A 27,792-nucleotide genomic window follows, 5' to 3' on the forward strand; every position below is an offset into this window, starting at 1 on the left:
GTCCTAGCTAGCCGAAGCGCGCGAGTCTTCAACTTCTTCGTCTTTCAAGCGCTACCTCGAACCGTCAGGTGCCATTATCCCTCCCCCCCCCCCCCCTCGAAAAAAAACCCGCAAGCTCACAGAAAAAAAAACTGATCCGTATAGCAAATACGACTTTCAGCGGGTAAAATACGGCTTCATGCGAAGCACATGCACCAGGTCAGACGAGCCATGACGACTAGAACTCGGCACAGTTCCGTCTGGAATAACCTCGTACGTAACTTCTGAGAGGCGACGCGGCACTCTGTAGGGTCCGAAGTAACGATTGAGAAGTTTTTCTGACAGGCCTGGGCGCCGGACACGTGTCCACACCCAGACTTTGTCACCAGGCTGGAACGCGACATAGCGATGGCGGTCGTTATATCGGCGTGCATCTGTTGCTTGCTGTTTTGTAATGTGATTACGGGCGAGTTAGCGAGCTTCCTCAGCGTAGTTGGTGAACTCTTCTGCGTCAGCGGTAAGCAGCTGGTCGTCAGCCGCACATGGCATCATAGCGTCAAGCACGGTCTGTACATCGCGTCCGTATACTAGGCGAAACGGAGTGAATCGAGTTGTTTCTTGGACGGCCGTGTTGTATGCAAATGTGACATAAGGCAATATCTCGTCCCATGTTTTGTGCCGGACATCCACATAAATGGCGCGCATGTCCGCTATTGTTTTGTTTAGTCGCTAAGTAAGGCCATTACACTGAGGATGGTAAGCAGTAGTGTTTCGGTGATATGTCTCGCTTAGTTGGAAAACTTCTTCAAAAAGACGCCCTGTAAATGTTTTGCCACGATCAGTGATGACGTATGAAGGGGCGCCATGGCGGAGGACAATCTGCGTCATGAAAAATTGTGCCACTTCGGAGGATGTTGCACGTGGCACCGCCATAGTTTCCACGTAACGTGTCAGATAATCTGTAGCCACGATAATCCACTTATTGCCAGCTGACGATAGAGGAAAAGGGCCAAGAAAGTCCATACCAATTTGGTCGAATGGTACTAGCGGTGGGGGAATAGGCTGCAGGAAACCCGCTGGCTTCAATGGCGGTGTCTTGCGTCGCTGGCACTGCAACCTCTAACATATCGATGAACGGTGGCGGTAAGTTTGGGCCAGTAGTAAGCCTGGCGCACTCTGGTAAGAGTGCGTGCAAAGCCCAAGTGTCCAGCGGTGGGTTCATCATGGCAAGCATGAAGGATTTCATTGCGGAGATCTGCAAAGATGACTAGAAGATAGGCTCGGTCACTGTTGCCGGCGCTTTTCTTGTAGAGGATTCCGTCGCGCGTACAGAAGGATGACAAGTTCTTAGCAAACAGTCGAGATACTGTAGAATCGAAACCCTCCAGATGATCGATCACAGTTTCGAGGTCTGGATCAGCCCGTTTCCGGGACTTTAAATCAGAGGAACTGATAATGCCAAGAAAATGGGCGTCTTCATCCGTATTGTCATGGGCCAACTCCACGGGTGATCGAGACAGTGTGTCAGCATCTTCATATTTACGTCCGGATTTACAAACGATAGAGTAATCAAATTCCTGCATACGAAGGCTCCACCGTGCAAGACGTCCTGATGGATCTCGAAGACTAGCCAGCCAACACAAAACATGATGGTCTGTCACAACTTTAAATTTACGGCCGTAGAGGTAAGGTCGGAATTTCATTGTGGCCCAAACGACGGCTAAACACTCCTTTTCAGAAGTTGAATAGTTTGATTCTGCCCGAGAAAGGCTGCGGCTGGCATAAGCGATCACTTTTTCCTCGCCTTGCTGGTGCTGGACCAGAACAGCATCCAGACCGACGTTGCTGGCGTCGGTGTGAATATCGGTGGCAGCGTCCTCATCGAAGTGTGCAAGAACGGTAGGGTTGTGCAGCCGTTGGCGCAGCTCGGTGAATGCCTCCTGCTGCTCGGAAGACCAGACATACGGGACGTCATCACGTGTCAGGCGCGCCAAAGGTTCTGCAATCTTGGCAAAATCGGCAATGAAACGGCGATAGTACGCGCACAAGCCCAAGAAACGTCGGACTGCTTTCTTCGTGGTAGGGACGGCAAAATTGGCTACAGCGGCTGTTTTATCAAGATCAGGCCGGAGACCGTCAGCGCTAACCATATGACCGAGAAATTTCAGCTCCTGATATTCAAAGTGACATTTTTCCGGTTTGAGTGTCAAATCGACCGAGCGAAGAGCGTCCAATACCGTTCACAGCCGCTTAAGACGGTGGTCAAACGTTTCTGAAAACACGATGACGTCGTCCAAATAAACCAAACAGGTTTGCCATTTAAGACCAGCAAGTACGGTGTCGATATATATATTGAAAAGAAAAGGTCCGATAATGCTGCATTGAGGAACACCTTTACCGATGGTCGCTAATCGAAACCAAGCGGATTCGAAAGGAAGGAACGCGTTACAGGGGGCATCAGAAAAGCAGATGGGTGGATGATGTTAAGTAGTACACTGGGGTTAAGTAGACGCAGCTAGCTCAAGAAAGGGTTATTTGGAGGAAAAGGGGAGAATCCTTCGCCCTGCAGTTGATGCAGTCTGACTGATAATGATGATGATGATGAAAGAAAATTAAATTCCCCTCGAAACATACGTCGCGATGACATGTAGTATTTTGCGACACGAGTTAACGCTATTTGCTGTGACCTATGTTCACCACAGTTTACTTCGGGCGCCATGAAATTGTAGTCTCTAGAGTGCCTCGATATCAGCGGCGCTGCATCAAGAAAACCTACTAGCCTCACTCTGTCTTCTCACCGGCGTCTATATTTTACTTACGCACGCCAATAATAACATCACCGTTGCTTTGAAACTATTCCCAATTTGTTTATTAAAACGCCACACTCTAAGCAGGCGAAGATTCAATGCCGCTAATTGTCTAAATCCTATACTTTAAGGCGAATTTGAAAACTTATTACCTTTGAGTAAATAAATCATCTCCTGATATTTAACTTTATCAAGATGCATGAGCATTTCTGTCATATTTCAATATTTTCTAAAACAGCATTCTTCTATCTGCCATTGCACAAAAGGTAGAGCCAAATATATAACTCTGTGCATTTCTTAAAACCTTAACTAACAGTTTCGGTATATAAAATGTGGCATAGCCTATATAGTAACTTTAACGTCGACCATCCCCGCTTGCCATATGCCAACAGTGCCAAAGATCAAGTGACGCAACGAGCGTGCGTCATCGCTGCCCAATAGAGCTACTGACCTTCAAACCGGCACCGAAGAAGCCACTCTCCTGGCCTGTGCACCCGTTATAAAAATGAGGTTTAAATGTCAGTTGACGAATCGTTGAGGACTTGTTGAGATCACAGAAATTCAATGGAAATTCAATCACTGAATGGAATTTGTGTGCACAAAAGTCAACATAATTTTTGTTGATCACTTTTGTTGAATTTTCATTGTTTTCAGAGTGCGCAGTCGAAAGGGGAAATGTTCAAGTGTAACTTTTTTGCAATGATGTGTGCCACTTTTGTGACTGAATTATTCAGACAGAAGAAAACAATGTTATGTTACAAATGGTCTACTACTTTCACATAGTCTGCACGTTATTATTCAACCCCATATCAGTTCAGTTCAGGCGTTCAGTCGTGTCCGACTCTTCGTGACCCTATGGACCATGTCACGCCACGCTTTCCGGTCTCTCACTATCTTCTTAACATCACATAGCTTCATCTGCAATGCCTCGAGAATGCCATCTAACCATCGCGTTCGCTGCCTACCCCTTCTCCGGCGACCCTCAACCTTTCCCAACATCAAATCTTTCTCCAGCGACTCCTCTCTTCTCATCAGATGACCAAAGTAGCTGAGCTTTAACTTTAGAATTTGACCCTCCAATGAGCAGTCAGGGTTTATGGTCGACAATATCGACTGATTTGATCTTCTGGCAGTCCAAGGAACTCTTAAGAGTCTTTGCCAGCACCACAATTCAAACGCGTCAATTCTTCGGCGGTCAGCCTTTTTCACCCCATATGCACCTACCCAAAATTTTTATTGCAGAGACTATAAAATGCAGGTAGTTACTATTTTAACAGCTGTAACAATACAGAAAAGAATGGTAAAAGGACAATCTTGTATTAACACGATGCTTCCATGATTGCATTATAACAGCTATCAGAGGCTAGAGTTGGTTCAGGAAACATATAATTAGTGAGTAGTATATGACGTTTAACTTTTGTGCGCAAATTAAATGTATTGACATTGTGACAAAGCCTTCATTTTTTGTCATTCAATAATGTTTGTTGTATAGACATTTGCATTGGGTGAGAGATTGCGGGTGCACCTTCTTTCCAGACTCAGAAATAGGTCTTCCAGCTGGCCAATTCAACTGTGCCAACATGATGCGTACAATAGAGTGCGCTGAATACAGTATGGCAGCACATACGAAGCCCTTGTTGTAAATGTCTATACTAAGCTACCTTTTGCCTTGAGTAGCATCTAGTTTCAGTTGATCAAAATCATGATCAAATAGGCCAACTGAAATGCATAAATTCCTGACTGTACAGTTCCAGTAGTTCTGCTTTCTCCTGATGTCAAAGTATGGAATATCAAAATGGGAAGCTAATTTTCTGCATAGCTGTGCATATAAATGCCACAACAGACTTACCAGTAGCTGTAGTTCATACAGCTCAAGAACAAATTGACAGAGGTCTGTCAAAAGAGGCTCTAGTAATTGGACTCGACAAATTTGCGTGATGTCACAGTTAATCTGTAGTTATAAAGCCTTTCTACTTGCCAGGCCCTGTGATGCCAACAGATGCAAGGACATTATAGCAGTGCCTCTGTGGGAGGAATTGCTGCTGGGTGCTTGGCAGGACAAGGGGAAGGGTATCCAGGTAATGCGGGCTCTTTGCCTTTTCTTGTGCGCAACCGGATTGTATACAAGTGCGAGTCAAGTCCGGTTGTGCACAAGTTGCCGTGCCTGTATATATTTTCTTATGCCTTCTCCAACATCGTCATTCACAATAATCATTTTGTTCTCCCCTTTCTCTTCCGCAGTACAGATTAGCTGCAATACTTTAATTATTCCGGCACACTTTCAATAAATAATGTATCTATCAACCCGGGATACCATAACCAGTTGAAGCCTTTGGCGGTAGGCCTATTGTGAAGGGTATTTGCTACCTTGTTCTCAAGTTGAGCCTGTAGTATCATGCGTACTCTTCACACGTCAGCCACCGTCACAATAATATCACAGCAGATTAGGTACAACACTGAAATTACTGCCGCATGCAGCAGCATGTTGGCTAGAAGCATGAATCCAGTTTATGCCACTGAAGATAGCATTCTGACAAAAGACCGCAGCACAACATTGAAAATGGGTTTATTTCACAACGGCTAATTCTTGAAATATGACGCTCAAAATCGAGTATAGCTCATAACATTTACAGTACTTTAAAGCATTTATACAACACAACAAATCTAAATGCTCTTCATTTATATAATTAAAAACAATATCAATTGGGCTATTTATAAGCAGGGCATAATATTTCTAGAATAAATGCGCATGCATATTGTTCATTCACCCCCCCTCCCCCCTTATACATACATTTGGAAGAAATGCTTACATGATTCGGCAAGTTTCCTTCGTAGTCTTCTGTTAAGACGTTGACCCTTCCACCTGGCTAGAATGGAATGTTTGGCTTCGAGAAGTTTCGCTAGCCGACTGTCCATTCTCTCTACCTTAACGTCCGTGGTAATTGTCCGTTCCGAGGCTGCGATGTCTGCTTTGAGCTGCTCGGTCCAGCTCGTTATCGTGTGCTTTGTGGTTGCTCCTGATGAGTTGGATGGCTGCGTCCGTATTGCATGAAATTTGTCCCAATCGATAAGTTTGTACTCCCTTTGCCTCTTTCCCGGTATCTCTGCATCAAATCGGAGAATATAGTGGTCACTCCAAGGCCTATTCCCGAGTTGTGCCAGGCACATTTTTCTAGGCCCCGGACAAAAGTAAGGTCCGGTGTGGTGTCTCGACGTGTGGAAATGCCACATCTGGTTGGGGTCTCCGGGTTTGTGATCAGCGTGAAGTCGAGATTGGAGGCTGTCGTGAGAAAACGATTTCCCTTGCTAGAGGGATACGCGTAGCCCCAAGCCTGGTGTGGGGCGTTAAAATCTCCACCTATAATCAGCGGACTGTCTTTGGCGATGTCTGCAATCTTGGCCAGAATGCCTCTAAACCCTTGCCTCGTATCCTTAGGGCTGCTGTATAGATTAGTGAGGAAGATTCTTTGCTTGTTCCCTACGTGGTCGTTCGGTATGATCTCAATCGTGAGGTGTTCTAGATAGCAAGCTGTGTGGCGGATCTCATGCCGAATGTACGGGATCTTCTTTCTAATCAGTAGAGCGACGCCTCTACCCTGCTCGTTTCTGTGGGCTTCGGCGGTATATCCCGTAATGGCCAGTTCGGTTGTGAGTGTTTCTTGTAGCATGACGACGTGTGGTTTCCCGGTTTCTGATTTGACCATCTGCAGGAGAATCGCCTTTTTTGAAGCGATCCCTCCTCAGTTCCATTGCCAGACGCGGAGACTGCGTTTCTTATTAGGCACTGTCATGTTAGCCGTTGTAACCTCCTTCGCTTGAAGTGAGACCATCGCGAGGTGGGCCTTGCGCACAGATGTTTTGTGAACTCATCCTTTCCATTGCCGGTACTACCGTATAGTTTAGATACATTTCCATTTTCTGTACTCGTGAGCTAAATATGTCCATTTTGTCGTTCATTCGCACCATGCTCTCGTGCATTAGCCTCATATTCTCGCTCATGGCGTCCATAGCGTCCTTCGTGGTTCGCGGTTGCGTTAAAGCGCGCTTCTTAGAAGGCGGGCATTCTTCGATTTGTTCTTCATGTCTCTTCGTCTCAACGAGCTGGGGAATTTCGATAGCGGTTGATGGCTCAGGTGTGAGTGTTTGTTTACGGCTGTTCGCTTTACGCATTGCAGTTAATTCGAGTGTTAGCTTAGTATAAGCGGCTTTTAGCTCTCTTAGTTCCTGTTCTAACATAGCTATTCGCTCTTTATCAGGATTGCGGTACTCACTTTTCTTTGGAGGCGTGGTAGCGTCTCTGACCTTGTCCGCCGACGTGCCAACGCCTCCGTTGTCCTTTCCACCGAAGCGCACCTGAGAACGACTTCTGTTTGTCCTCGCATGTGTGCGGCTCTTCGATTGAGAGCGGGAGCGGCTGCCTGTCGGCCTCTTTGACCTCGATCGGCTGTTGTCACAACAGGTTTCCCGTCCAAAACAGCATAGAAATTCTGTCGTCACATCAGAACATTTTCTGTAGTTTTTTCCGACTGGGCAATACCGAGAAGCGTCACACAATGCTGCAAAAACACTTCGCACTGCCCTCATGCCGGAGGAGACGAAACCAAGAAAAGTGGCTGAAGGGGGGTATTAATCTTACCAAACGGCGACTGTGCAGCTACAAGCAATGACGTCGGAATCTTCGCAAAAGGAGCATTTTCTGACTTGCAAGATATACGCTTTCCCGGGCACTGAACAGTAGACAGCGATAAGAAACCGCTTCGTGGCTTCGTCAGCTTTGTTGCCTTGGTTACCACCATAATTGCCTACTTTGCAAGTTCGCAAAAGCCTAACACGATCTGCAAAGTCTACCAAGACCTATGCAACATCTAGGAGGGCGCAATACGAGTGTTGCAAATTTTTTCAAAAATTTAGGAATGGTTTAATAAAATACCTTACCTCATTCACACGCACTTATCAAAATATCTATTCTTCTTATGATGATTCATACTTTTTAATGTATGGTAATATAATTTTTTATTTGAGTTTTGGCCCCCCGTTCTGTGGCTATGCGGCGGTACCGCTAAACCGCTTTTGAGCTCAGCCTTCGCCACCACTCTACTTCCGCCATGATGGGAACAGGAGAATTTACAGACAGTAAATATTTAAACGTGAACTGTTATCTCGAGGGATGAGTCAAATTGCCGGGAGAAGATTACAAACATTGCGGAAGCTGCAGCTGGTGACTAGACTTTTCAAGAACGATCTGGTCCATCTCGAGCAGCGTAAGCAAACTGATAAGGCGGCGTGCGGACAGCGATAGCTGAATAACTTGAAGAGTAAAGAAAAACGCCACGCTAAAAATGTCTCAGTGATCAACGTGAAGCAGCGGTGATCAGGAGCAGTGGGCCCTACCTTGTGTCTTTGCGGTGAGCAGTACTAATTGTTAGGGCCCTATCAATGAGCTGCTTTAACCGAAGGGGGGTAGGGAGGTGTAGTCTCGAAAGCAGTAATATTATTTCAATGTGCCTTTAGTACCTATTTATAGCTCAAGTTATTATTGGAATTCAGCTTGAACTAGCCTATTTTATAACAGTTTTGAGATAAAGACCCGACTTTTCGGTTCTTTGGTATCAAACGCGCTAAGACATGTCTCGACTTATTCGTGATAGATTTTGAGCGCTTTGCTGAGAATATCCTGCAATGCTGCAATTATTGCATTGCACAAAATAAGATACATTTTCGCCTGTGCCCAGGCCTCAGGAGTTGCTGCCACAAGTGCCGTTTTTATATTTGCATATTTTCTTGAAGTGCTATGCTTTTCCAGCGCATTTATTTTTTATTCTTTACCTAACTGCTATAATACTGCCGCTCTAAATCTTTTTCTTCCACCTTCGCGATTGCAGCACAGAGAGGATGCGTAAAGAAAGAAGAGTACCACGTCAGCAGGGCGACCAGCCAGCTGACGAAGAGAAAGCAGATCAGAATTCGCCATCCATGGAGCACAGAGGCGGCGGCGACGGGCCCTCCCCAGCGGAGAGGCTCGAAGCTGGTGGCAGGCAGCCGGACACACGAGGACGAAACCTTACCGCACTCACTTCGGAGCGCTTTCCGATAGAAGAGGCTTGCGCTTCACCTGACAAGAAGCGTACACCACCCGCTTGCGCTACTGAGTCAACGACACCAGTTGCAGAAGCCCGCCGGACAGGAAACCCACATCGCAAGAGCGAGGAGCAGGGGAATCAGGTGAGTTGCAGATCAAAGGTTATCCGTTAATATTACTCTGAAGTCGCGCGCAGCCACAGTAAGGAAGCCATTATTTTGCCCAAACTATATATCTCCAACACCCGAACTACACCTGTCGTCCATGGTCGGCATAATTTACTGCGAACCTATCATAATTATTGGAGTAATGACTAAAGCTCCTTAATGAACACTAATTACCGCAGTTCGGTCACCATTGCCAATAATGAGTTAGAAATTAGGGGCAAGTCAAAGCCATATTAGGTTATATGAGAAATACCGGCGCTTTATTTCACAACCCTACGTAACGCATTAGGCGCGCTGAAGGCTCGGTGTAGGTGCGACGTCTGCAGGTGACGTATTGCAGTGGCTGAGGCGCTAATTTGGATCCGCGTTATGACTGCGCTGTTGTGGCACGCCATATAAAACGTAACGTATTTGCCAAATGTAACCGAGGGAATGCATAGGGCACGGGGCAGCGCTGCTATCGGCTTCGCTGGCCGCTGCTCTCCGGCGGCAAGTGTAAGCCTGCTGACGTAAGCATGCTCTCACGCTCTCTTTCTTGGGCTGATAAAACGTAAGCGAGTATCCATCATGTGCGGCGTCCAGTTCGGCGCGGTCGGAACGCTGTTATTACCGACGGCGCTCCGCATAGCATAACTGTCATAACGTGCTTAATGCTCCCTTGGAAGGCGCTGTGTAGCTGCGCTCTTCGCCAGAACGCCTTCGCGTTTGTTGTCAGTACAATGCTTGCTCCGTTGTTGCAACGGCTGGGCAAATAGTTGTTTTTCAGCTTGTTTGGAGTGTCGGGATTTTAAGATATGGAATGGATTTTGAAAACACGATACGATTTTCTGGCGCTTCCCATTTGTCTTTTGTGAAGACTACCGGCTTCTGACGATTTGCTAGGCTAGAGGAGAAAAAATTAAACTCCGGCTGTTTTAAGTGCCCCTCTTGCTACATTCTGTATTTCGCGCCATCTGGTAACGTTAAAGAAGTACGTAATGTTTTTCGCATTGAACGATGCATTTCTTTGATGAGCGAACTGGATAAAAGGATGCTATTCTCACACCTAGAACATACGCCAATTATTTTCAATATTTTCAAAATTATACTATGAAAAGGGGGAAAGTAGCTAGAGGGGATCAGGTAACTATAGATTTGTTGAATGACGGGGGGAGGGGGGGATATCGTGCTGGAAAAACTGGACACCCTGTATACGCAATGTATGGTGTCTTCGACGATACCGGAAAAATGGAAGAACGCAAACATTATCTTAATTCATAGGAAATGAGATGCACAAGACTTGAAATTAGTTTAATCTCTGGTTACGTATACGGTATCTACCAAAGTAATCGTCAATAGAATCAGGCATCTTTAGAGTGCAATCAAGCAATCCAAAAAATGCGCTATCTTTTAATCATCATTTATGTCATTGGTGCTTTCTGAAAGCAAAAAATTATTTGGTAATATTCCCTTGCATCAGTATGCAGATCTCGGCTCCCGATTTTTATACCAATATGTTTCGCGGTATTGTAAGTATATACTCCGCTCTTTCAAGGAGTATTCCTAGACCGATAATGCGTTTCACGATGTTTATATGTACTCTGCGCCGAATTACATCATAGGCGCTCTCTGAAAGTAGAAAACTGCTTTTAAATTTTTTGGTCCCATGTATGCCTATGGGTACTAATCCTTCTCTTCACCCCTAGGCGGCCTAACCTGGCGAGAGCAGTGCCACTGCATCTTGCTTACGTCATACATCGATGCTGGTGTATATACGTTTGAAGAAGAAATGGGAGATCCCCAGAATGGCTAGATTGTTGTATATAGTCGCGAATTACCATGGAGCTATTTTTTATCTTATATTCTTGAAACATTGAATCATTATGAGGGCAGTGTGTAATGGGCAACGAACAAAAACCGGTGTGTCATGCGGGTATCGGTGATCAGGGCCGGAACTTTGAGCAGCACGAATGTCCTCCTACAGCTGTTTGCAGCAGTGGTGTCCCTCCGACATTTCTCACATATGTACCATACTGTCATTTGGAAATTTGTGTTTCCTCAAGGCCTACTATTAGCTGCAATATTTCGGACCCTCTAAGCTACAACGATAACCAAAAGTGAATTATATCTCTCGAGCAGTCACTTATGATTTGTTCTTGCTCACAGAAGAAACACCAAACTCACGAGCAGAATGAGGCAGTCAGACCACCCAACTGCACTTCAAGAAAGCCAAAGAAAGCGGACAGACCATTGTACCACCCTCCTGGTGAGTCTTCGATCAGGAAATCTTTTTTTTATTTCGATCAATGAAAAACCAGTCACTCCACTGCATTTCGCAATGTCATCCATGAATGAGACGACAACTGAAGGCGAATAAAATTTTTCCAGTAGAAACCTTTGTGTACGAATTATTTCATATTACTTAGTACGCATATGGCTCGTTTAACCGAAAAGCTATCGACGTACAGTGATTGAGGGGAAGGTTTGAACGAGGAGTTGGATTTGTGTCGGCAAAATGTGAGGCAGGCATTCGGTCATTACGGGCACAAATTCAGACCCCCCCACGTCATCACCAATACAGGCATGGCTTCAGTGTTCTAATTTTTAATGCCGCTTTCTTGAGTGGAAATTGAGTGGCCGTGTCGATTCTTCCATGCGCAAGCTCCCCGAAGTACCACAGGATGCTGTCTTGTAAGACCCGTAAGGTGATCCTTAATTTTTAGATTTTTTCCTGGCAGAGAAACGCACTTATGTTGCTGACGAAAGCCTGCTTTAAACTTTTCACATAACTCGATTTTAACTTTACAGTTCTTTAACGCAAGATGGAGCCACTTGTGATTTTTTCCCGGTGTAGCCTTGGCTCCGTAACCCGCTCTCAGTAAACGAATCGTAAGCAATATGATACTGCTTCTAGAAACGGCCTGTCGGGGCGATGGCTGTAATTCGTATACAGTGCATTCTGTAGCTTACAAATGCTCCTTGTTTTGCTGAAAGCAGTATATTATTTTTTAGAGCAGGATAACATATCCACACAAACTCCCATGAATTTATTCACAGAATGGCTTCCGAATTATTCATCGCTGCTTGACAAAAATAGCATTTACGAAAATAGTTTAAAAATGGCAAGGTTGCTTGGATTCTGAAGGCACGGGGATAAAAGGCGCTGCATTTAAGGGAAGGGAGCGGGCTCTCTTTTCCTGAGCACCGTCTTTTAAGAGTTATAGCCTACGGACCAGAGCTCGCCTTCTTCTGCCTCTTCTTTCCTTGTTCTTTGCGCGGTGACAACATGCATTTCGAATGAAGTCACCCACTTGACCACTTGTCTGCCTTAATGCCTTGCGAATATTTGGCAGCGCAAGCGCTGCATTTCGTTTGCGCTACGTTTAACTGCATCTTGCAGCCGCATCTAAGATCATCAACAATGAGCCACTTCAGGTGAAGAACGACGAGCCAAAGCAGACCAGCGGCGCTAGGAACTGGAGAAGTGGACGCAACACTCCCCGCGGAGCTTATTGGAGGCCAAACTGCTCCAACCCCAGAAACGCCGACTTCAAGGTGAGAGGGGTGCAAAACCCATCGCCACGAAGGAAAAACTTCAAAGAAAACTTTGTACGATAGCTTGTAGCCTCGTTCGGCTGAAACACATCGCTGTCGAGATAACCCGGAATTACCAGGAACTTGTAAAAGATAAGCACAGGTTTTTTTTTATCAAATAAGAACCGAACTGTTATTTGTGCAACATTCATAGTCATGTCACAGCATTTCGATTCCACCTATCATACATCTGCTAGTCAAGTTGGAGGATAGTTGGCTATTGTGGTTAATCTAACCGATGACGTGGTGCACCTCTACTTGTACGTGATTACATTGTAAGTGTAGGCGCCCGCCCGGAAGCGAGACAGATACTGCTGCATCTCTTCAGAAAAGCACGTAAGCTATCGCGTCAACTGTAAAGCTGGGCCTGTGCTCTCCCGATATATATATTTTTTTATATTTAGGCCGTTTTCAACGCTTTAGCCACAACGAAATGTGAACATTGCCTCTCGTTGAAGATGCTTGCGAGTCTCTTGCAATACCGCGCGGAATGACACGCTCAAGCCGCAGGGGACGTTCTTGAATTTAACGCATACATTGCGGCAAAATCAGCACAGCAGCTGCTGAGAGAGCTGAGTCGTATGCAAGGCGAATAAGGTATTCGTATTTTATTACAAAAGTATGATATTCTAGTTCTAGCTTTACTTGTCACACCAGGGTGTTCGTGCGTGTGTGTTTAAATATAATATATAAATATATGATTCGACCTGTACGCCTTGTTAAAGGAAATGTTTTTACTTACCCTGTTTCATCTTTTAACTCGCTCAACAACTATATAAGGGCAGGTAGGAGCGAAAAAAAATCGCCTTTGAAAATGTTTGCTTCACTAAAGCGTACATTTCGCTTTATACTGTTACATTTATTTAAACAGTCAAGTACCTCTTGCTGCCCTATGGGATATCCAGTGGGTGTACGGCAAGACCACAAATTGTCTTCCCTGCTCACCTTTATTAAGGTCCATTCTTATCTTGACAACACCCAATGCTGCCTTGACTAAGAAGATAATAGACGCTTTTAGGGACGTGAACATGCGGCTGTTGCACTAAACAGGAAGAAAATACAGATGCTTATTAAGGGCAATGAGAGAATAAGATTAGCGCATGTTTTTTGCCTGTCTTCTTTTCTTCAAAAGTGTTATTTTTACAAAATATTTTTGTTCTTCTGCAAGTTTATCCCTGTTTCTTCCTCGTAAGTTTCTATTCACCACACTTAGAATGATTTTACATTTTCTTTTTTTGTTATGTCCTCGATCGTTTTCGTTTTTTCAAACCAGACATAAGTCTCCAGAGAGTAGTGCGTGCATCAGCGATGCTGGCAACTTTGCTTTTTCTCTTGTATGAGATACGGAATATGCAGTCCCAGCATTCATTCTTTATCCAGCTAATAGAAAGCAATTAGCGCAAGCGAGGTTTTACTGAGTTTAACAGAACAGCATCTGTCATAAGTGAGCACTCTGCTTTCTAATTGTCTCCTTCCACTCATCGACACTGTGATGGCCAGTTGATCAGTGTGGTATGCAGTGAGCTTAACATTTAATACGAGGTGGAATACAGGGACGACAGGTGGAATTAGCAACTTCAGCTTAATTTGGACCATTCGGGTCTTTTCGCACGCATTCATAAAGCATCACAAGACGGAAAACTTCTATGTGGGATGCGATACCAGAACGTTCGTGGTTCGCTGCAGGGGGAAATCGATTACTGACCGTACGTCCGGCCATTTATGGCCATCACCACTAAACAACGGAAGTGGTTTATGAAAGACATGTTGGAATTTTGAACCAATTGAATTCAATAATGTGTCCTGATGCATCATTTATGAATGATACATGATGAATCGGCATCTGCTTTTTTACTTCTTGCGGACTTTTACGGAACCAACAGCAACAAAATGGACGACCTAATGGTACGGTGCCCGCTGGAAAACAACGGAACTTGGCAAACACGGTGAGCATCTTTCCATTTATTTCGTTCTGTAGTGAGAATGCACTCATACGGACATCAGAGAATACCAGGAATCTTGTCAAACATTGTTTTGCCTGACTCCTCATTGGTTTACCAGATTCTGACGTCATTGCTCAGGTGTGCTGGGGCGGGCCATTTAAACAGTGCATTCGCAAGGTATCATCGGTCGAACAGGTTGAACTTCAGATAATTTTCATGCGAGTGCAAAACATCGTAGCGTCTTTCTGATGAACTCGCCTGTGAAAATAAGACTCTCTCGCGCCGTTCAATGTACGCTGCGTCTCCATGACCTTTCATTTGTGCGCAAATGCCTGCGCACGTTGTACTCAGTTTAGCCGCGCTGTATCCCCTCCACGTGTTATTTCAGTGTACGTGATAGTTGAGGTTGTCATAGAATTTTATCGCTGAAGAATATTGCAATTTCCTATCAGCTTTCCGAGGCTCAAAGCGAACTTTGCAATCCGTTTGCTCGACAGGTATCTATGTCTATCCGCTTGCTGAAGCTTGCGAGTCCTTTTATACGCCTGTTTACGTTTCAGTCGAAAAGCAATATTCCCACCTTAATTTTTTATTTAGCCTTTAACAAAAAGAAATATCGTTTTTCGAGGTAGAAATACGCGCGATTTGCAGAGATGTGCAAAAATATTGCAAAGTGTCGTATGCAATGAAAAATTCGAATTGAGCCGCAATTACTATTTTAACACCCGGAAAACATGAAAGCATTTTTTATTTAGATTGTCCACAATACCTTTTTAATTATAAAGAGAAAGATATTTTAGAACTAAAACGACCGACTAAATGCTACCCTCTCAGTTTTGAAAAATGTTTCCTGGTTTCATGGTAAACATAAAAGAATGTAAAAGAATATCTGCTCAAATTTAGGGCATAAAGGCTGCTAACTTCTCCTGGAACTAATATATCAGTAGTAGGCCCCCACGTTGGTAGAAAAAGCAGCCAGTTTGTTTTTACACTAGTTTGTATATTAAGTGTCCATGGATGAAAGCCTTAAATATTAACCTAATTTTGATACTCTAAAATCTCGTGGGCAACACTCTGAATACATGTTTCAATATTCTTGGGAGTCTCTGTAGCTCCTGCATTGAAATAAAAAATAATGGGACTTTAAACGAGAGTTTTATTCATTAATTCAAACACATTGACGGAACTGTGATCACAACTTTGGGAAAGAGCTCCGGAGTATAGTAAGCGCACAAATCTTTTCTGGTATAACGTATGTCACACATTTCGGCTTGATCGGCAATCGATAGTAGGTATCAAGGCACGAACGCGTCCTGTTGCGCAGATGTTGAGAACTTCAGCGCCATTATTATGCGACATTCGCAAAGGAGAACAGTGAGGAGGGCTAAGGGCCAGCCGCCAAGCAGGCTGCAAAAAAAAAAAAAAAGAACAAGGACGTGACTACAATGTCATACAGTCGGTGTACGAATGTGTATACGAATTATACCGACAGCATATGGAGCGTATATAATTAATGCGCTACGCAATAAGAAATATGTGAACTACTTATGAACACAAAAAAATTATATGGATAACAATGAAAAGCATGAGAAGAAGATATAGAAAAGAGACGCATCCCTCGTGTGCTGTGCGATGTCAGTGCACGTTAAAGAACCCCAGGTGGTCGAAATTTCCGGAGTCGTCCACTACGGCGTCTCTCATAGCCTAAGTTGCTTTGGGACGTTAAACCCCACAAAACCAAAAAACCAGAGAGGCATCCATATATTTTCCATGTCATATAGACTCTATAATCCAAAAAGCACGCATGACTGGCTCATACAGAATTTTTACCAGGCTGGCGAAATTTATTTTGGCTTTTATCTGAGGGGTGTCGGCCGACCCAAGTATTCCACTGCTGTTTTTCACAGAAACTCACGTCTTCACCGCGCTCTTTACATGGTTATGAACGTTCTGGAAACAATTAAGGCAGTATCAATTAAACCGATGCGAAAAGCAATGTGAAAGTACATGTCTGTTCGACACTGAATATGTATTAACAAAGGGACCATTAATGGTGTTTGGACAACTTTATTGGACTCCGGCCTTATTGCCTGCATCTTTGCCTACACATGAGCCATATGCAAGCACTATTCTCGTCTTATTGACTCCTAGTTAGCTTTAATATTTCTTAATCATATTAGGCATCTATATCGTTTGTTGAAGCATGCTTCACGGTCTTAATTTTGCTGAGTGGTGCTTAGACACGGCAGGAGTAATTGGTAACTTTATTCTCCATGCACATGTTTATCCAATTCAACATTAATTGAAGGACCTCTCTGAAACTTACATTTTGGCGACTCCTGCTCACATCAAGAAGCATCTGTGGAATTTGTCATCATCAGACGTCTAACTTGGTACCTCCATTCGCCTTCTAACAGCATATACAGATATTAGAAAGCTAAAGCGTAGCCTAAATGTACATCGTTGTACCGGGCGCCTCCTACACATGCGTAACTGCGATACCTTGTCTCACCTCTGTCAAAGCGCGCGTTTAGGAGCAATCTGGTAAATGTATCTATGTTAGAATGTCTCTTTAATGCTAAACATATCGGTTAAATGAGTTAACTTCACACAGATGCTTGCGGACAGTTTTCGTTTCCATAACGCATCTATTTTAAGGTTACAGCCCCTTAACCTTTTAATTTTAAGAGAGCGTGTTTACTTTATACAAACGAAACAAATTGATGGGATGCCGAAGAGCTGAAACTATACAAATACAAAATACAATATATAGTTCAGCTCCCTCAAATTATTGGCAGCAAATCCACCCTTTTTGTTGGCAAAACTGCACAAGTCCGTGATAATGAAATATTTTGTCAGCATGGAGGGATGATAAACACAATTATTTCTTCATTCTAAAATCCCTTAAGCTCTGAAAGCGATGGAACATCCAGCTTTCTGGCTATGATTCATCGAAAATGATGACGTTGTTTGTTCAGGTGGGCACAACTTTTTCGACAGGCGAAAACTCCTTCCATCTAAGTTATCTGAAATATCTGCGCCGTGTTCCATATAGAAAAAAAAAAAACATGGTTTTATCAACGAGCCAAATAAGAACAGCGAATTTAATTGAAGCTTTTTATGCACAGATCATCTGGAAGTCTCAGTTTAGTTAACGTTTTCAGAACCAAAGCCGTCCAAATACATTCTGCGAAAAATACTGTGCCAGTTCGAAAAGGAGCCAGACCTTGCTGATGTACAGATCAACATTACCCAAAAAGCTCTTCCCAGCTTTCTTTCTCGGCTTCAGCCAGTAAGCAATGATGCATCGCTGCTATAAAGAACGTTAGAACATTCGTTTGTTTAGGTAAGTTCTCAGTTTCTTGTTAAATTTAATAATTTTAGCGGAAAATGAGGCAAGTAAAAATGATACTACTGGCCATTGATACGTTTGCAGCCTTTAAACATCTACCATTTCGCTTCTCATCGCCAATTTACAATGGTTCAGCGAAGTTAATATAATTATTTATCCCATGCACTCTATACCGAGTTTACACTCCAGTAATCAAAGTGAGAATAGAAGACTTTCACATTAAGGTTTAAACTAGAACACTATTACTATTCTTCATACTTGGTCGCGTTAAAGCACAGCAGTGTTTTGGTTTTAACTCAGTGAATATTCCAATTTTCTATTATTCAGAATATTACTGTTTTAGACATTATATTCAAAAATAGGCTTATGACAACCCAAGTTTTTTTTTTTTCATCAAAACAGAGTCATATTTAGATTTTCATATGAAAAAAGGGTGAAATTCAATACTTCATTGCCGATACCGCGAGCGTTCTTGCAGTTGCATAGCGCTTCATCAAGTTTTGTAATTGAGTATCTTTAGCACATATATCAAGCATATCAAGTATTAGATTTGTACCTCTACTGCTCGTGCTGGTGACAACATTTCGCTTATTTCTCAGTTTGCTGTTTTGTTGGGAGTAACACGCTCATTTCGAAAAGCAAATTTCATTTATAGCTCCTAAAACTAACTATTGTGGCCTGTGTAATTATACTTTCAGATGTTGAGTTGTACATAGCCTCTAGACTTTGACGAAGGAGGAGCGACAGCGCAAAATATTTGGGTAAAAAGTTTTCATTGTTTACTGATGTGTTTCACAAGGCCAGAAACGACGTCCTTAAATACAGTCGAATAGAAGAAAGGTCTAGTTGCATAAATGTAGGAGACTTTATACCGTTGGCTTCAAGCAGCCACGCGGCACACCAGTACGCTAATCCAGGAAAAGACCCCAGGGCCGTTTGTTGCTCGGCGTTTTATAGCTGGGACTGCAGCAACGAAAAGAGAAAAAGGGTGTTGGCTATTATTCGGGCCGCTTGCGTGATAACCACACCTGATACATCTTTTCCTCTCTGAAAAATTCAGTTTTGACAATGCACTGAGAAACTTGACGAAAATTGGCATCAGATGTCATCCTTTTAAGCTCTGTTCGTAGCTTGTTGATGTGCGTGGAAGGGCTGCAATGTTTGTTCCAGCAGCTGCACCTGATGGTGCGACCTGAGTGTTTGTAGCGTGTCCATCAAATGGCTGATCGTGACCGCTGGCGATTCTAGGACTTGAGGGTGTTGTCCTGGGGGTCGATGTCCACTTCGTCACCGTCGCCGTCGTTGACTATGTGGTAGTGCTGTTGTGTTCACAGCATATGTTGTCGATTACGCCTTAGAAGGCGGTCGTTGTCTGTTCTTACGATGTGCGACCGAAGTGCCACCTTCTGGAAAACAATCGCTTCGCGCGAACACTGGCGGTCGTTGCGAACCCGTACCTTGTCTCCTTGCTGGAATGGAGGCAATGACTTGCTCTTGGATGTCTTGCGGTGCTTCACTACAGGGCGCTTTGTCTTCAGCATTCAGGTAGAGTCGTGCGCAGCCGACAACCTTGCAACAATTCTCCTGGTGATTGGCCATCCTATAACAGAGCCGCTCTATAGGATAAAACACTCATCCAGGATACATCACGAGGCTCCGCAGCTTTCTTTTTTTCATAATGCGCTTCACTATTTGTAGTCCTTTCTGGGCCAAACCATTCAACCGTGAAAATTCAAGGCTTGAAGTAATATGGACGAAGTCGCACCTGCGTGCAAAATCTGCAAATTATTGGGAAGCGATTTGAGGCCCATTGTCGGTACACATTTGGGAGGAATTTCCGTCCCGTTGCGAACATAGCCAAGATCTCCGTAATAAGCTCACGCGCAGTGGTAACAGCGACCATCAGGTCTGGAAAGTTAGAATGCGCATGAAACACAGCTACGTATATATCACCAGCAAATAAAACAAATCGATTCCTATCCTGTGCCACGGCTCGCTAGGTATCGGCAACAAAATAAAAGGGTCGGATGGTTGCGTGTATGCACGTCCTGTTGTTGTATGGCCTTACTCTTATTTAGTCCGAGATGTCCTGCATGAAACGTTTGCATCACTTCTACTGGCAGTGTCTTCAGTGCGACGATTTTGCATTCTTTCAACAGTATTCCATCCACTACCGATAGCTCTGCTACAAATGGCTTTAACTCATCTTTAATCTTAGCTCTCTGCGCCATCTGTTGTAAGTCTTCGCTTAAGCATGGGTCCGCTAGTGCCTCACTTCGAAGGCGTCGCTTTGTTGTGTGCTTACTCTGATCGAGTCGAATTGCACGGCAAGTACATCGACGTATTGAATTAATTTCAGGTCTGCAGGAAGAGCAGCAGCACGGGAGAGCATGTCCAACAAAAGCAGGCCAGGAACAAACTGCACATCAGATTCGTATCAGTTAAGACTCATAAAAAAACGCTGTAATCTTGGCGGCATATGTTGTGGTGGTTATTTTATTACATAAGAAAAAAGAAGAAAAATATGTTTGCCACCGCCTGTATCTGCTAACTGATATCTGAAGCACCTGACATGGTGCGGCGGAATTAAAGGGATAGTAAGGAAGCGGTAGAGGAAACTAGATGTCAGCGATAAGGAGAGAGGGTAGAGTAAGTAAAAAAAGATATGAAATACATGCATTATGGCACAGTATACAGTAGTTTTCTTGAGACCCGCCCACAAATGTCTTACGTTACAGAGAACTCGGCCCATCGGGCGGGCCTCCGCAATAGCACGAAGTACAGAGGCGCAACGGTTCAGGCACCGAAGTACATACGTACAAGCCTCGCGGGTGCAGTGTCCATGTGAGTGATTACGACGAACGCACGCGGCACACTGTACAAAACACGGACGACCGACGTGAGGTGATCGGCCGTTATCGCCTGGAGTGGCATATCTCCGATGTTCTTTGTGATTGCCTACAAAGGCCTGTGATCCGTTTGAATGACAATCCTGCGGCTTTATACCAGCTGATAAGACTTTTCGTATGGAAACACAATGATGAGGATTTCTCGATTTGAGAGTACCGCGTTTCGCTATTGGTTAGCGCTCGCGAAGCGTACATGACTGGGCGTGAATCACTGCCATGTTTCTGTAAAAATGCTGCGTTTGTTTACCGCAAGCGCAAGGCTTGAACCAAAAGTTTTGTTTCCGTCTGTGCGTCAAAGACAAAGAACAAAGGAGATGTTAAAGCTTTGCAGATTTCTTTCCAATCACGCTGAAGAGCTGAAGTCCAGTCGAAAACGACGGTTTCTTTTACTAAGAGACGCAGCAGGGAAATTTATCGCTGAGTCAAGGCAGATACATCGGAAGTAGCTAACGACACCTAGCATTCTACGAACGGCAATTTTGTCTTCTGGAGCGGCGAAGCTCGAACGGTTCAAAGTAGATCTGCACTTCAGCGCTAAGCAGAATTTATAACCGCTAATGACGCCACCAAGAAACTTCATTTATTTTACACCGAAGACGCACTTTTGGCGCTTTAAGGTGAGTGCAGCTTCTTTTGCCCTTCCTATCACGGCGCGCAGGCGCTCATCATGCTGTTGATTGCTGTTACCCCAGATTAAGACATCGTCGACATAGACACGTACGCCTTCCTGCCAGGCCTTCAAAAATCTTTTTGAGCGTCTTCTGAAAGACATCACTGGCGGAAGAAACCCCAAAAAGGAGACGCAAGAATCTATAGGCCGAACGGAGTCACAAACATGCATATCTGTGACGTCGCTTCATAGAGCGTTATTTGATGGAAGCCAGAGTTCACGCCCAGACAGTTCGCACTCAATATCTGCACGTCCAGGATCGGAAAACGTTCCCAAATGATTTGCTTCTTCACTTCTGTACGGTCCATGCACACCCTCAGGCTTCCATGTTTTTACTTACTATGACCAACGGACTTACCCACTCGATAGGTTCGTCTGCTTTTTTGATGACGGGTGCCTTCTCCATGCGGTTGGGTTTTGCACGTAGTGATTCTCTTAAGAGACGGATAGCCTTCGGGCTGGCTGTACCCCTGGAAACGCCCCAGGCAGTAACATGTGTACAGTCGTTTCAAGCCGCCGATCCCACGTAAAAGATGCGGGGCATTGGTCTTCGGGGCACGAATCGCCACGCCCATCCTAATTAACGGCATCGACAGCTGTTGGGATGAGGCCAAAATGCAGGCATGTTTAAATAATTGCTTGTCGGCGTTTTTTCATGATAAAAAAAGTTTGTCTCCTGCTTCGCTCCTTTAACAGCTAGCAATGCTGTGGCGATGCCGACGTGCTTGATTACGGAGCTGTTGTAGGCAGTTAGGACCGCTGTACGTTGCGCAGAAACGTTCTACTGCTAACGCGCTGAAAAATGCTTAGTGGAGGAAGTTTGCCTGGCAGCCAGAATAAACTTTGAAATCGACTTGCAGTCCAGAAATGTGGCCTCGCACCATCCAGTCTAGCACGGCTTGCCTATTGACACCTCGTTTACTGACGTCCAGCTTCCAGTTATTCATGTATTTGATTGACTTGGCGATTTCTGCAGCATACCGAGAAGTGCTTCATTCTGTTGCGAGAGAGCAGCGTTTCCCTTAAACTGGACATTGTCGTGGCGCGTGTGTCCGGCTGCATTTCTTACAAAACACTACCTTCCTTTACCCGGCTCGTTTCTTGCGGCGTAGGCTGCTTGCAGATTTTCTTTGCGCCATAAAGCATTCTGCTGCGCTGCATCCTCCCCTGCCCTGCACATTTAATCTGATCTCTGCAATATGAGACTCTTTATCTCGGTGCCCTTTCTTACTGAGCATCGTACTATTAGTGCCGAAGACAATCTGGTGACGTACCATGGATTCTCCGAGACCACTGAAGTTACAGAGCTTAGCTTTTATATTTAAGTCTTATGCAAAACGGTTAAACACGTGCCTTTACGTGTATAAAAACACGTGCTTTTCGTTGATTTCGTTTTTCTTTTCATGGAAGTACGCGTCAAATTTATTGAGCAGTGTGTAGTAATAATCTTTGCGCTCACCTTCTGTGAAGCTGAAGTTGTTCAGACGTCGAGTGCTTTGTCGTCGGTCATGCTGAGAATGATCGCCACTTTGACCGCCGCTGTCTTTGGGCTTTCATTCGATATCCCTACCAAGAACAGTCGCAGTTTCTGATTGAAGACAAGCTAGTTTATTCTGACACTTCCTATCAGCTGAAGTGGTCACAGCGGTTTGACGAAGCCCATTCCTTCCGTTACTGGTTCGATCCTGCTGGACAGATCGGGCCACTTCTGACACCATGTACTGTTGGACTCAAGCAGACACGCGACACATCAGTAGGTTAGGCCAGGAAAAGCTCTGAGCCGTTACTCCGCTGCGTTTTAAAGCTGCGGCTGCAACGAAAGAAAGGGAAAAGGCGCGTGGGCTCGTTGTCAGGCCGATTGTGTGATAACCGCACCTGATACAGCTATCAAATTAAGTAAATTTTAGTCTGAATATAAGCTTTTGCCAGAAAGGCAAAAACGTTATCTTGCACTTCACTGCTTCTTCCTAACATGCAGCGCCCTCATTCACCCCAAGCCAAAGCCTCCACGCTAGAGGGAAAAGAGCCATCGAGTCCGTCGTCGGCCGGCCAGCCTTCAAAGAGCAACGTCACTAAAAAGGGCCAGGACGGCAAAGTAAGTAGTTACGGTTAGCCTGAATATAAGCTTCTGCCACACAGGCAAAAATGTTATCTTGCACTCTACTGCTTCTCCCCAACGTGCAGTGCCCTAAACCACGCCAAGTAAAGGCCCCCACAGTAGAAGGAAAAGAACCAACGAGTCATTTGGCTACAAACCGGCCGTCAAGGTGCAGCCTCATTGAAAAGGCCCAGGATGGTATGCATGTGCGGAACCGAATGTCTTGTTGAGTCTCTATATCCCAGCGAAGAGAAAATGACGCGACTACAGTCGCATCTTCAGTGGTTACCTGGGAGGGATAAACGCATCCCTATTAACGAGCCAGGTGCAGCCTTACCAGTGATCTGCTGACCACGTTGGAGGGCCGCTAAATGTAGTGTACGTCCGCAGGCGTTCTTCCGAGTTTTGGTGTTAGACCAAGCTCGGTAGAGGGCTTAGAAGAAGCGCAGAAATATATACATGAAAGCCTGCGCAGAGACTATGGAATACAATAGGGTAGCCGTAACGCTGAGAAATGGGAACCGTGCACAATGTGTCATAGAAATAGTTCGAGTCAATGCCATTCTAGCCTAAATCGATTATAAGGAATGGGCATGAGTAGGATATGATTGCGAAGATACTTGACTGACCATAAAGATGATTTGGATTTCAATGGAAAACAAGCAAATGGGAGCTACAAAATTCAAGTGAGTGGATGAGATGAAGTTGGCGGGGATCACATGGATGCAGCTTCAGAGGCAGTGGAATGATATGACCATTGCTTTTATGTGCGTGTATTCAGGCTGATGACGATGATTATGATGAATCAGCTAGCCCACGCGATAACGAAGACAGTGCTTAACAGATGCTCTTTTAGGCGCTGCTTATTGGATAAATCAGAACTAGGCTTCAATATCAGTGTCACTTCTAGAGGAGCCAAATTTAGTGGCTAGATCTGCTCTGACCACATAAATATGTTTGTTATGTGCGCATTTTTGTCTTTTACTTTGATTGGTTGCGCTACCTCTGCACTGACGGAATTCACGAGGCCGTCCCTTTGCGCAGACCCGGATTCCCTGCAAAAAGAGGAGTTGGAACTGCTTCTCCAAAGTATCCTACAAGCGTCAACGAATGAGACTGGTAAAGCGGAGTCCGGAGCCAACTTTTGTGCTGCGATCATCGCGGTAAGAGCCTTGCATGACAGCAATACTGGCCTAAGAAAATTTTTCGGGTACATTAAGCGATTATCAGAAGCTGTTGATGTGGCTGCCAAGAGCAATTATGAAAACGCTTCCTTTTTGAGAAATGCATAAGCAGATTTTGAAGCACAGCTCAGTGAGTTCCGTTGTCCCTTCCAGCCAGATTTCGGCGCTTTTGGAGGGGCAGCTCTATTGCTCCAGGTACAAATTCAGGGGCCGTTGGTTCCGTGTCGGTGAGCTTGGAAGTTGAGCCAAGATTGAACCGGGACTTAGCCTTTCTAGCGACAGGCCTTGCCCAGTGTTGTTTGATAACTTAAACGGGTGCATGACACCACGACTCCCCGCTTGACTATGTATAATAACCTTCTAAATAAGATGATTGATCACGTGACATGCAAGATGGCATCTGTTGAACAGGTTGTATTAACAAAAAAAAAGGAAATAAGAGCCATTTCTCGCCATGCTTGTTTTAAGCCCATTTAACCAAAGCTATTTTCTTTATAATTCTTGTGACGCCCATATATCTTTTGGTGTTGCAAGCTTGGATTGATTAGCTTCAAGATTAACAAGTTGCATTGCATTAGCTCAACAGCGCTCTTTTACCCGGGGCAAATTATACAGCAGCGCCTCCTGCTCCAACGCACTTTTGGCGGACACTGCAATTATTAGACTCCGTCTGGAGGTTTTTAAATATTTGAGCCGCTTTATACACTAATTATGCAACATTTTATTGCGATTTATATGAATACTAGTGAAGGTTATGCTACGTCTTGAACAACGCAGAGTACAGTGACCAGAAACATAAAGGTGTAACGTTAAGAGAAACGCAGCGTAAGGAGTGTGTCAAACAACTCATAACTCGAGTTGAAGACATTCCAGCGGAAATAAGGAATAAGTGGGTATGGGAAGGACATGTCTCGAGGAAATGGGATAACAGATGATCGCTAATTGTATAATTCGGGTTCTAAGGGAAATAAAGTGTAGCCGGGGGCGCCAAAAATTTAGTAGTGCGGATTAGGTTAAGAATTTCGCAAGAATAAAATGGATGCAACTAGCAGAGGACCAGGTTAATTGCAGGCATATTGGAGAGGGCTTCACCCTGAAATGAGTACAATTAGCTGATAATGGGGCTGATACACAACTGCGCACTGTAAAGTCGCAGCCGTTTCCGAAAGTGCTACCCCTAGCATCGAATTCGTTCGTCGCGGATCTTGGCCACGTTAACTGCCTATTGGTTAACGTACCGTCGCATCTGGCAAACACCTATGAGTTCTCGGATCCTGTCGTGGTAGAGAAAAGGACTAGGGTACCTTCAAACGATTATTTCGTAGTGCAGCATTGATTCAGGGCCACTCATCCTTAAGAGTTAAAATTCGCATTTGATGACCCCTCAGATGCTTTATATGGCAAGAATCGTAAGTGCAATGATAAAGTGGGGCTATTCTGATATCGAAGCTCCGGTATTATTGTGCAATTCTGCATATATTACGGCGATAATGCAATGGTCACGAGTATAGTGCTGTGGCTACTAAACACAAGAATAGAGCCTTCAGTGATGACCCGCTAAACTGCTCGGTAAATGATATGCTGTGGAAAATTTCTGTCGCGAAGGGAGATTTATTGCTGCGTTCAACCAGTGACACTTGTTTTCAGAGTCATTCTGAAACTGCAGGAAGATTGATTGGATTGACGCGCGGTGCCGAAAGAATTCGCCTCAAATAGAATTCGGCAGCCCAATTTGACTTAGTCCCAAGCAGTTAGCCTTCATTAACCACACCCGTTTCTCCGAATGCCGGCACATTTCGTAAAAGAAATAGCGCCGCTTACTTTTCAAATTTTTGTTTGTTGTTTTCCGACTGCCGCCAGTATGTCACTGATTCTAGTGCACAGATCAATTCTGTGTTCTTCGTTTGTTCATGCTTGTTGTGGAGATGCTGCTTTATCATTTGCCTTGTCAAGCAAGACGCGCCGAAATCTATCTCTAAGATAACTGGCTATTCGCTCAGGTTTCCACAAGGTTCCGATTAGGCTAGTCACAGTTTCCGGCTTTATCTAGATGTCTCCTCGTCGCCTTCAAATTGAGCGTTTCTCTTAGTGATGCAGTTAGTAATTCGTTGACCAGAAAGCACGTTTGCTGCTATCGCTGCCGCCAATATGTTCAGTTTTGAGGTCGCAAGTCAGCCTAATAAAGTTAATTTCAGTGCTAAAAGTGTGTCTACCTTTGGTATTAAGGCATTGTCACCGCAGCGTGATATCTGGTGGAGGTGATGAACCCCTGGAAACGGGACTATGCCGCTGAAGACGGAACTACCCGAGCAGGCACAGCCTCAACGTTTCGTCCAGACCCGTGACCCCCAAGCTTACGAGAACGGCCTGACGATGACGTGGAAGACTGGCTTGACATTTTCGAGTGTGCGGCATCATTCAACGCTTGGCACGACACAGCAACGTTGAGGCAATTTATTTCTCACTTAGGGATCTGCACGAGTCTGATTGAAAATCTGAAGATTCTTTGCATGATTGAGACACTTTTATACGGATGGTTTGAGGGCGTTTTCGGGTGTCGTTAGAAAAGGAGCTCTGTATCTCTTTCAATATAGGATTAAACTACCAAATGAGTCCATTCTTGTTTACGTTGAAGCGATGAAACGTCTCTTCGACAGTGCCGATCCCAACATAATCAAGAATAACTGCATGATGCGCGGTGTAAAGGAAAATCTTTTGCCGGTCCTGTATACGCCAGTCGCTAAATATGGCGGAAACCTGCCAGGAAGCAGCCAATATAGAGTAGAGCTTGAAAACAAGGACCTGTCGGTACAACCAGTCAATTCTAGTCTTCCACACAGGGCATTATGACGCCGCATTACTTGAGGAGATAACTGTAGGGAAGATACCTGCAATATATTCCACAAACAATTGCGACGAATAAAACGACGGCTGCAGCTGCGTCCACGGACCAATTCACAGCGATGAATTAAGCTGCTGTGTTACACAGTTCTGCGTTCCAGCGAGACCTTCCAAGGCCCCACAACGCTAG

The 27,792-nt window shown here is 44.6% G+C and overlaps 1 protein-coding gene across 3 annotated transcripts; it reads left to right on the forward strand.

Moving 5' to 3' along the window:
- Positions 1–8,071: 8,071 nt before the first annotated feature.
- On the forward strand, positions 8,072–27,371 carry LOC146188472 (uncharacterized). Of its 3 annotated transcripts, XM_084603788.1 has the most exons (9): positions 8,072–8,191; positions 8,669–9,008; positions 11,178–11,277; positions 12,412–12,566; positions 14,489–14,551; positions 23,458–23,574; positions 23,664–23,775; positions 24,622–24,740; positions 27,003–27,371. In XM_084603788.1, exons 2-9 carry the CDS (start codon positions 8,679–8,681, stop codon positions 27,021–27,023), a joined length of 1,017 nt encoding a protein of 338 aa, XP_084459914.1. In that variant the 5' UTR covers positions 8,072–8,191; positions 8,669–8,678; the 3' UTR covers positions 27,024–27,371. The 3 variants fall into 3 exon arrangements, with proteins under 3 accessions (XP_084459914.1, XP_084459913.1, XP_084459916.1); XM_084603787.1 differs by lacking the exon at positions 27,003–27,371 and having other exon boundaries at positions 24,622–24,900; XM_084603790.1 differs by lacking the exons at positions 8,072–8,191; positions 8,669–9,008; positions 27,003–27,371 and adding an exon at positions 9,614–9,742 and having other exon boundaries at positions 24,622–24,906.
- Positions 27,372–27,792: the final 421 nt, after the last annotated feature.

The sequence above is a fragment of the Amblyomma maculatum genome, chromosome 5, assembly GCF_055883805.1.
Source record: "Amblyomma maculatum isolate TAMU_Amacu chromosome 5, ASM5588380v1, whole genome shotgun sequence".
NCBI lineage: Eukaryota > Metazoa > Arthropoda > Arachnida > Ixodida > Ixodidae > Amblyomma > Amblyomma maculatum.